Source organism: Quercus suber, unplaced genomic scaffold (assembly GCF_002906115.3).
Source record: "Quercus suber isolate HL8 unplaced genomic scaffold, Cork oak 2.0 scaffold_326, whole genome shotgun sequence".
NCBI classification, from domain to species: domain Eukaryota; kingdom Viridiplantae; phylum Streptophyta; class Magnoliopsida; order Fagales; family Fagaceae; genus Quercus; species Quercus suber.
The window spans coordinates 27,599-38,995 of NW_027069779.1; the positions used below are offsets into that span (position 1 = coordinate 27,599).

At 40.8% G+C, this 11,397-nt stretch overlaps 1 protein-coding gene across 1 annotated transcript; it reads right to left on the reverse strand.

The window, feature by feature from the left end:
* Window positions 1-573: 573 nt before the first annotated feature.
* LOC112040712 (uncharacterized protein At5g39865) lies at window positions 574-2,096 on the reverse strand. Its single transcript, XM_024073603.2, has one exon. The coding sequence runs from the start codon at window positions 1,656-1,658 to the stop codon at window positions 912-914; it is 747 nt and encodes a 248-aa protein (XP_023929371.2). The 5' UTR covers window positions 1,659-2,096; the 3' UTR covers window positions 574-911.
* Between the last annotated feature and the right edge of the window lie 9,301 nt (window positions 2,097-11,397).

Here is an 11,397-nt window from a genome sequence, read left to right on the forward strand (position 1 = left end):
AACCATATGTATTAATTTAGCAACTAAAAAAAGGAACACTATGTATTAACATTCAACTTTTTTATGAAAAGTTTTCAATATGCTAACATTATTGATTATCAAAAGAACAAACATTGAATTTCTAATAGTTCCCATGCCAAAAATTAAAAACGTATTTCATAATTTCAGTTAAAGAAAACCCACCCTTATCTCCACCAAGCTCTGGGGTCAAGTCAGAATTCAGACAAAAAGAAAGTAGCAAAGACGAAGGGGTTCACTCAATCGATTCCACGTTCACATAGATGCCACCTTCTGCATTGTCATACTCATTCTCTGCCAAACCACAAATCAGCCGGACTTTTTACACGCCCATGTGCCCAACAGGCTAGTATTCAAAGCCTCCATAATATTACACGTAAGGCGGCGCTGGAATTTTATAATTCTCAGATGAAATTGATGACAATCACAAATGATTCTGATCCGAGTGCGATGAAACTTTTATTTATTAATAAACCATGGCACATCATTCAACCCAATTGTCAAAATACTAAAAGATTTCTTTCTTTTTAATAACATAAAATTTAATACCAAAAATAAAAAAAAAAATTTATACAAATTTGCTAAATATATATACAAACAGTCTTTCTCTTTTTCATGTCACCACACTACCTTAATTCATAAAAAATAAAAATAACTAACCAGAGTTAGCTCATATAATCTTTGAACAACATTTCAATGGGCACATGTTGTGTGGCTGGCTCATTCTATGTTTTCCAACCAAACGCATGCTTCCACACCCAACTAAAACTTTTAAAAATAAAAACACAAAAAACTACAAAACTGAAATATCCCAAAAAAAAAAAAAAATTTTGCTATTTAAAAAAAAAAAGATTAAAAAAATTAATAGAGTCTAAAGCAATCAATCAGACGGATCAGGGAGGAGCGCAAGAACAAGAAGGGCACCTGATGAGACCGTTCTCATTGCACGCGATACAACACATGAAGCCAGTTTTGTCGTTGTACAGCTTATGGCTACCGTGGCACTCGTCACAGAGAATAAAACAATAACCGCCACACGTGTCACAGACGCCAGGTTCCACTGCGGGCAAGCCTTGTACGATTTTCTTGAGCTCGCCGGTCTCGTGAAGTTGGCGAATCTCGTCCGCGCCTCCGACGTACCTACCGCCAATGAAAACCCTCGGTAACGTCAACTTTCTTTGACCGAGGATCTGCTGTAACTCGGTCAGGAACCCGGAATCCATGGATAGATCTCGTTCGTCGATCGAGACGCGAAACCCACGGAGAATAGATCGGACGGCTCTGCAGTCCTCGAACGTGCGCCGGACCACGCGGAGGCTGGTGAAGTACAATACGATTCGTTTCTCTGCGCCAGGGAATGAAATCGACGGCCCGGATTGGCCATTGAAAACGGACTCGGGCGGGCGAGTTGACCAGGAGCGGAGGAGCGAGCTGGCGAGTCGGACTCGGTGGAAAATGGAAGGTAAAGGTTTTTTAGAGGTGGAGAATTGAGAGGAAGAGGAGTCGGACTCGTCGACGTCGTCGTCTAAGCAGAGGTCAGGTAGGTCTTTGAAGGAAGAGCAAGCGAAGTGGGTGGATGGGGATGGAGATGATGACGTGTCGTGAATCTTAACCGTTGATTTGCCCCACGACCGCCACATTTGTTTTGTGGGTGGTGATTTTGAAATCTGAGGAATTCGGATTCCTGAAAATGCTGAAAACAAAAGAGAGACTTTTTTATTTATGTGTTTTATGTGTTTTTTATTTCTGGGGGGTTTGGGAAGCTGAAAAGCGGTTTTGTTTTTGGTTTTTTTAATATATATGAATGAATGAATGAAGTATTGAGATTGTTTTGTTGGGGAGGCGAATTTGGGGCTTTTGGGTTGGTTAAGGTAGTTGAGGGTAGAGAGGTGAGGTGGGTTTTGTTTTTGCTTAAATGGGGCTTATGAGTGATGGGAGGTTGTGATTATTAGATGGGATTACATAGCCTAATTATAGATGAGATGTCCTGTTTAGTGGATGGGATTATTTACCCTAAATTATATTTTGCTATATTCTTCTTTTTATTCTTTTTGGGTCATGGGTGACCTGGTCAATGTTCAGTCTCTTCCTTCCTTCCTTCCTTGGGTAATATTTGCGGAGTGGGATTTCTTTCTTTGCATTTCTCTTTCTACTTCTACAATGCTTTACTTTACGTTATGAAAAATTGCAATTAATTAATGCCTGGCCCCCTGGGTCCATTTCCCAAATTTAATGGTCTCCACGGTGACACGATTGCATTTAGCTACACAATTAATAAAGGGCATTTTTCAATGAAGCATTAAGAACTACAGTATTTTTACCCCCCAAAATGGGTTTGTATTTAATCGTATAACATTCGTGCAAATTATTGAACATCTTTTATTTTTTGTTTTCCTGGGGAAACTTTTTTTTTTTTGGGGAGAAGAGTTTTCCTGGGAAACTTGAATAACAATTCTGCATCATACTTGTAAATTTGTAGTAATTGACTGCAGGCTCCTCTGTGTGACATTATAATGGAGTAATATTGAAGCGGGTCATAAATTGGCTACGCTTAACAATATTTCACTCATTGAGTCAAGATTGGAGCGTGAGCGTGATAGTTTCCATTCCTCCCATTAATGGCACTTGACTTTGTGCGTTTCCCCCTGCTGACAGTACCACAAACTGGGAATGAATATTACTGCTAGTTTGCTACACTACACCTTACGCCCTAGCCAAGGCCCAATAATAAATTAAAGAAAAATCAATAATAAAACAGAGCTGCAATTTGTGTTCTGGGACCATTGACAATGATAATTACTTTAGGGGAGACAAGGCGTGTTGTGTAGTTCTGAATCGGTTGTTTCCAAAAGCTAAAGGTTAAAGATGAAACCCACCACCATGTGGGTGGATTCTGAAAAGTTTCACATGGTCTCAGGGTAAGAAAGTGGAGATTAAAGAAAAAAAAAAAAAAAAACCCACCCACATCCGTCCACATGCTGATTGATTGGGCTGGGCCATGGAATAGAAGAACCTAGAAATCCCCTGTGTGAAACCAGAATTGTTATTCCTTGTTTTAGGCATCTTCTCATAACACGTTATGCCATCTCTGCCCATCTTTGTTACACTCAACAGTCTCACTTCAGAGCTGTCAAAATCCGTGTCTCAAAGTCCAACTTCCATACGATCACAGATTGGCTTCGGCTTTTGATTCTGTTTGACTTTTATCTGGCATCTGTCTGGATCTACAATAATAGTAATAATAAAATTAAATATTAAGAAGTATTGATGTTTCTTAGTACCTTTCCTTTTTCCCCTTTTTTTTTCAGTATTGTTGCTGTCAATATTTTATGTCTCTATAGCAAGATGACTTGAAATTGTTGGAAGCATGGTAGTTATTTATATGTAACTTTAATATGGAAGATTTTTGTATTGTGTTTGAAAATACAAATACATTACCCCTTTTCATAAATATAAAATATAAAAATTAAAAGTGATTAGTTACAAAATTGAGAGCATGCTCATTAGGTTAATCAAACTAGCAATTGGGTAAAAAAATATTAATAATTAAACACTCCTAAAAATATTACGCATCAAGCTCAATAGTTTAGCATTCAGCAATAATAAATGAACAGTAACTCAATACTTCTATTCATCAATACACTAAATTATAATTTTTTTTTCTTTTTTTTTTTTACTCTCTCAATGTTGGCCACCACCTTCGAACTCCTCCACTACCTTCTTTTTTCTAACTACCACCGACAACCAAAACCTACCTCTCGATCTTGCCATTTGACAGCTACAACCACCACCTTGGATCAGCAAGAAGTTGATTACATGAGATGGCTGTGTCGTAGATCAACAAAGATGGTTGTCATCCTTTGGCTGTTTGGTTTTTATCCTTTAATAATAGGTCTTCCATTGCTCTTTAGTTGTTTACTATATATTTTATAGGCAAAACTTAGGTACAGTTTCTTACGTATAGTTGCTTAAGTTCCCCCTCTTAATTTTTTGACACCTGTAACTTAACAAACAAATGTTAAGAAATATCTCTTTTTGTTTTCTTCCGTCATTATTATTATTATTTTTTTTTTTTTTTTTTTTTTGGTTTCTTGACTTGTGACTACAAGAAAGCACAAAGCAAATGCCTTCTTCAATTTAGATCTAAGAACTTTGAACATTGATCATACCAATGGCAGAGGCAAAGGCTTGTACGATGACGTTTATGGTGGGCTGCTGAGGATTGGAGTGGCTGCTACACCTTTGCCATGCGCCGAGGACTACAACAAGATATTCGAGAGCTTCCACGCCTCACACGCCACTTCCATTCTGGTCCTTGATCTCCCAGCGGTAGAAGAGGAAGGCTTGGAGGTCTTCTTAGATGTCCGGAGCTCCAACTTCGACTACTTAGAGGTCTTTGGTGGCAGCTGCGGACTAGATTTCGCGACTTGCTTTTTGACTTGTCTAACAGTTGGGATTTCCATTCCAATGAAGAAGATGAAGAAGGTTGGTATGATCAATGTTCAAAGTTCTTAGATCTAAACTGAAGAAAGCTTTTGCTTTGTGCTTTCTTGCAGACACGGGTCAAGAAACAAACAAAAAAAAAATAACGGAAGAAAACAAAAGGAGATGGGTCTTTAACGTCTGTTTGTTAAGTTACAGGTGTCAAAAAATTAAGAGAGAAACCTAAGCAACCGTACGTAAGGAATTGTACCTAAGTTTTGCCTATATTTTATCAATGTCAACCGAACACAAGTTCGGGCTCATTTGTTTCAATGATAAACATTTATAAAAAAAAAAAATGAATTCCTCATTTTTGAGTGTTTAAGGCTATAAAACTTGGTCAAAATGAAATTATTTTCCATTTATTAGGGAAAACATTATCTTTGAGACTGAAATTGATCAGGTATGATATCAGTAAGCTGGATGCTTCAAACAATGGTGGATCAACAACTTGATAAAGAAAGAAAAACTATCGAAGTTGACCAATGTGGTACCGTCCAAGAACCCTCCGACGGTTAAGTTAGATCTTTCTTAAATACTCAAGTATGAGAAGTGGAATGAATAGTTGTGTATACTTTTGCTTGGTGAGGTTTGGTCCCTTTTATAGAGAGTTTAGAGTAGGTCTACTTGTTAGGTGATGATACGAAAATCGTCAACAATGTAGGTTCGTTCAGACAAAGTCGTGTCCTCGTCACTGAGCCTGCAAAGGTGGTGTAAAGCTCTCTTCAGATGGTCAACGGTATGGTGCCTGCCACGAAGCCTCCGATGATAAAGTCAATAAATAGAAGCTTTTAAGGAAGTAGGAGAGCTCAGAATTTCAAAATTACATGTACTAGTGTATTTCAGTTGTGTGTATGTACCTAGTCTAGTCCTGATGGACTTGTATATATAGCTTCACAGTTTCTAGCTGTTGGGGCTTTAATTGTAGCTTTAATGCCCTTTTTGTAACGCTTCAGAGCTGATTAATGTGGGTGTTGATGAGCTTCCAACGGTATGACAGCTAATTGGTAACTGATTTGAGGAATTAAAACTTCTTATCAATGATTCGCTTCTCTTTGTCCATGTTGTGGTTGAGTGGACGAATGTTCTTAGTGAGGTCGTCTGGGCAGGGTAGTTCGTTGGTCCCTATCAGCCGCCCTTCCAAGTTCTATGGTCGTCATTGCATGTCATGATGACCACTAGAAGGTGAAAGGTTTTCTGTCTAAACACGACTCTTGGGATATCGTTCCGTATTTAATGCGTTGTGGCAACGCTACATGCATTGTACCCATATGGCATGCCCTGATTGGTGGAGTTAATGCCCCACTTATGTGACTCTCGGGTTTCCCGCTAGTTTTTTTCAGTTTTTTGTGCCTAATTTTTAAACTTCCTTTCTTTTCTCATTTCCCTTCTCTTTTCCCACTCTTACATCATCATTGCTCTGTGCTTCTTCTTCTCCAAACTGTTTTGCCCTACGATTTTCTCAAGCTTTTCCTTTCTGTGGCTGTTTTCTTTGAGGTATGTCTTTCTTCCCTTCTCTTTTGTTCTTTGTTATGTCGATAAGTTACATGGATTTCTTATTTTCTTTTCTATTTTGGGTTTTGATGAATTGTACGGGTTTTTGGTTGTTTTGGGTTTTTGGGTTTTGATAAATTGTATGAGTTTTAGGATTTTGTCCCTCTTCCTTTGTTCTTTGGGATTCCATGGTTAGTGGTTATGAAATTAGGATAACTTACCCCTCTATTGCGTTTCTTTTTACATGTTTGGGGGCTTCTTTAGGTGCATCCCATTCCTTTTTCCCTTCAATTGAAGGCTTTGTTTTTTAGGGTAATAGCCTAAGTGTAGTGTTGGCTGATTTGTTCCCCTTACTGCGTCAGTTAGTAGATTGGTTCGAGAATTTAGCTAGTGAGCGAAGAGCGATGTCAAAGGTGAGGTCTAGCAAGCTCGAGACGGGGTTGTCTTCTAGCGACGACCCTATGGAAATGGAGGAGGACACCACGGCTTCCAGCCCACAGCAAATTAAGGCCTTCCATGCTCTCGAGGAGGTGTGTGGCTTGGACGCCGAAACGCTTTCTAAGTTTAAAGAGAGATTTCAATTCCCTAAGAGGGTTAGGGTTCGTCTTCCTTACGGGGAGGAACAAGCTTGTCACTTCTTGCTTGGGGAGGTATGCTTCTACGAGGTTGCTTTCCTGAGCAGGCTTAGATTCCCCATCCACCCTTTTATCATGAAGCTTCTAAGCCATTTCGACATTGCTCCTGAGCAACTTATGCCCAATTCGTGGAGGATAGTGGTCAATTGTATGGAGATATGTTTGGCTGCTACTGAAGGAGATATGATTAAGGTGGACGAGCTTGTTTATTTGTATTGTTTAAAGAAGTCCAAGGAACATGGGTACTACGAACTGGTGCCTTGGGAGAGGAAGACTAGGATCGTCGGGGGCCTGCCCTCGTCATTTAGATATTGGAAGTCTCAATTCTTTTTTATGTCCAGGGATGAATGGGGGACTCCTTCTAACGAGGTTTGGGGTGATCTCCCTAGGTTACTCTGTCGATAGAGTATCCCGAGTCTAAGTGCGTCATCTTTTTTGCTAGTCCTTCATCCTTCGTTTTTTTTTTTTTTGGTACATTTTTTTTGTAGCTAATCCTCCTGTTTGCTTTTGTGCAGCCAAGAGATGGTCCAAACTCAAGAGCAAGTACATGCAACACATTGAGGCGGCTATTGAGTATGCAAAAACGATTGAAAACTTTGACGATCTAGTCGATCCTCGTACCTTAGCTCTGCACTGCCTTGGCCTAGAACCTTCCACTTACATCCTGCGTACCATAGAGATTGAGGAGAAGAAAGTAAGCACTTTATTTAGTTCATCATTGATTCTGCTCTTCTTCTTCTTCTTCTTCTTCTTCTTTTATTTTATTTTTTAGCAAGTGTTTCCTTTTCGGAGAAATGACGACTAAATTTAACTAGGACATGTATGCAAAAAATGAGATCTAAGAAGAACGGGCCTCTGTCCAATCTCGAGAAGAGGACAGTGCGCATCGTGGAGAAGGGGGTCTACATCACTCCAACTACCTTCAACACTAAGATGACGAGGACAACTTCCCCGACTACTTCAGCCGAAGAGATTACTCCCATCCGGAAGAAGCCACCTATGGCCGACAAGGGGAAAAAGAAGGCTAATTCTTGCTCGTCCAGCGTTTGGGACGACGCTGGCCTCGCGCTGGCGAAGGCACATAAGGTCTTCACTGCTGAGGAATTGAGGGTCTTTTCTGGCATACCTTCTAAAAAGGTTGTGGGTCTTCACATCCACAAACTCGTCCAGGTAATGTACTTGTGCAATTTTATTTCTTTCTCTTCTTTTTGCATCGTCCTAAAAGTTTTAATTTCCTTTTTAGGTACTAGGGAGAGCATTCATATTACTTCGGAGTATTTTGGCCAAGAAGCAAAGGTTGCCTCGGCAATGTCCAAGGTGGAGGCTTTAGAGGCAGAGAACTCTAAACTAAAGAATGATCTTATTCTTGCCATGGATGAGGCCAACACCGTCAAGGAGAAAGCCAAGGTCTTGGGGGACGACCTCAAAGCTGAGAGGCAACTGACGCTGGAGCAGGATGAGCAACTCCAGGCCATGAAGGAGAAGATAAAGACTGTTGCACCCAAGGTCGTTGAGGATTTCCAATAGACTAAGGGGTAAAACACTGTGCTTTTCAGTTGGTACTACAAGGGCTTTAAGCTCCTTCGTTAGTACCTAGTCAAGCATCCCTCCGGAGTGGACATGGAGAACTTGGACCTAGAAGAGGTGGACCGAGAGATGGTGACGAATGAGGCCTCTCAGTCTATAGCTCCTACTGGTGATGCCCCCAAAGATACCCCTCTACCTTCTCCTGCTGGTGACGACGCAGCTGCTACTTGAACTTGCTGATGTTATTTGCCTACTTGATTTTCTTTTCTTTTTTTGGGTGCCCAGTGTAATTTTTTTTTTTTGGGGCTTTTTTATTCTACTTTCAATACAATATTCTAATTTAAGAACAATGTCTCTTGCCCAGTGTTTTTGGGCTTTTTATTCTATTGATTATTCAATGTTTGCATGTCTACTTTCCTGCATTGCTGTGTATGGTACTTTTTATATGACCTCTGTCTACTTCGTCACTTTTTTTTTTTTTATCTCTCATATGTCAATAACTTACATCTGTCTAGGCAAGATCTTGTTATTTAGCCAATTTTTGTTGACTTACACCCATTGAAGGGATCTTGTCACCTTTAGCTTCGTCAGCAACTTACATCCGTTTAGGCGGAATCTTGTTACTTAGCCAATTTTTGATGACTTAGACCCATTGAAGAGATCTTATCACCTTTGGCTTCGTCAGTAACTTACATCTGTCTAGGCAGAATCTTGTTACTTTGTAAAAAAATTTCCTTTTTTTTTTTTTTTAGCTTTACACGTCATATTGGCTCAATAATTCTTTTATTGCTTTATTTCAAACATGAATACATTCGTCCATTACATCTACTAATGGTATTGTTTACATGCTCGATGTTCTATGGTCGCGGCAGTTTCCTCTCATCCAACGTCTCTAGGTGATAGCTACCTTGCCTGGAATAATGGGTGTCTTTGTAGGGCCCTTCCCAAGTTGGGCCGAGCTTCCCCTGGGTTGGGTCCTTGGTGTCTGGTGTGACTTTGCGCAGGACGAGATCTCCAATATTAAGTCATCTGAGCTTCACCCTCTTATTGTAGTGCTCAGACATCTTCTGTTGGTATTCTACCATCTTGCAGGATGCTCTGTCTCTAGTTTCATCCAAGCAATCCAATTTGACTCTTAGTTGATTGTCGTTGCTGCCTTCATGGAAAGCTTCTCGTCTAAGGCTGGTGATTCCTACTTCAACTGGAATTATTGCTTCAGTGCCATAGGTGAGACTAAAGGAGGTCTCTCCTGTTAGGGTTCTTGCTGTGGTCCTGTATGCCCACAAAACATTAGGCAACTCTTCAGCCATGCGCCCTTTACCTCGTCTAACCGGGTCTTGATGATCTTGAGCAAAGTCCGGTTAGTCACTTCAGTTTGGCCATTAGCTTGGGGGTGGTCAGGTGACAAGAATTGGTTCTTAATCCTTAACCCCAAGCAGAAGTCCCTGAATCCTTGGTTGTCAAACTGACACCCGTTGTCTGATATGATTGTCCGTGGTATCACGAATCAACAGACTATATTTTTCCACACGAAGTTCTAGACTTTCGCCTCCATTATGGTTGACAGTGCTTCTGGTTCAACTCATTTAGTGAAGTAATCAATGGCAACTAGTAAAAATTTTACCTGTCTTTTTCCTTGGGGTAACAGGCCGACGATGTCAAGTCCCTACTGGGTAAACAGCCATGGAGAGGCTATTGTCATCAGTCTCTTTGACGGGATCCGTTGGACGTTCCCAAATCTTTGACATTTATCACACTTCTTGACGAACTCCTTTGCGTCATTCTGCAACGTGGGCCCAAAATAACCTATTTGGATAACTTTGGTAACCAGGGATCTTAGGCCTACATGGTTTCTGTAAACTCCTTCATGGATTTCTTCCAGAATATATTTAGCTTCTTCCTCGTTGCCGCACTTCAAGTAGGGCATGGAGAAGCCTCTTTTGTACAGGAATGCCATTTAGGATCATGAACCATGTTGCCCTTTTCCTGACCCTCCTAGCCTCTTCGACGTCCTGTAGAAGCCATCCCTCACGAAGGAAGGACAGGATCTGGGTCATACAGCTACTTTCGCTTTGGATTACGAAGGTAGGAACCTCTTCAATGCTGGGATGTTTCTAGACTTCAATCTTCAGATCTGTATCTGTTGGCCCTACGTCTAACGACAACTACTTCGCCAACTCATCTGCCCCTATATTATGGCTTTTAGGGATCTGCGTGAACTCTATTTGATCGAACTCCTGTGCTAGAAGTTTCATTAACCTTAGGTATTTTTGCATTTTTTTTCCTCCTTTGCTTCGAACTCCCACTTTATTTGACCTACGACGAGCTTGGAATCGCTTTGGAGGAGCAAGTTTTTGATTCCTAAGGCCTTCTCGACTCTCAGTCCCGTCAGTACTCCTTCGTATTCAGCTTCTTTGTTAGTGGCCTGGAATGTTAGCTAGACTTCGTATCTGAGCATCTTTTCCTCTAGGGTGATGATAATAACCCCTACTCCACCCCTCTTTCGGACTGAAGAACCGTCAGTCTGAATCGTCCACCATTCCAGCTCGTCTATAGCTCCCTCTTCATTTGAGGCTGTAAATTTGGCGAAAAAATCTGTCAATGTCTGTGCCTTGATAGCTATCCTAGGGTGATATTCAATGTCGAATTAGCTGAGTTCAATAGCCAATTGGATCATCCTTCCTACAGCCTCAGGCTTGTTCATCGACTTCATTATAGGTTGGTCCGTCATTACTAGGATAGGGTTCGCCTGGAAGTAAGGGCTTAACTTACGTGAAGCTACAATCAAAGCAAATGCAATCTTCTCTACACGTAGGTACTTGGCTTCTACCCTCTAGAAAGCCTAGCTAACATAGTAAACTGGGAGCTGTCTTCTATCCTTTTCACGAATCAAGACAGCGCTCACAACTATAGCTAACACTACTAAGTACAGATACAAGTTTTCTCCTTCCTTGGACTAGCTCAAGAGTGATGGATTGCTCAGGTAGCGCTTGAGTTCCTAGAAGGCATTCTCACACTCGTCAATCCAAGTGAAGGCCTATTTCAGCGTCTTAAAGAAGGTCAGGCATTTATCCGTTGCCTTTGAGATGAATCTGTTGAGCGCTGCTATCCTGCCTGTGAGCTTCTAAACTTCCTTCACGATCTTGGGCAATACCATCTCCAGTATGGCTCGTACCTTCTCTAGGTTTGCTTCTATTCCTCTCTAGGACACCATGAACCCTAAAAACTTTCCTGACGTCAC

What these genes read in the sequence shown, in the direction of transcription:
- LOC112040712 (XM_024073603.2), bottom strand. Translation starts at nt 1,658, where the DNA reads ATGTGGCGGTCGTGGGGCAAATCAACGGTTAAGATTCACGACACGTCA.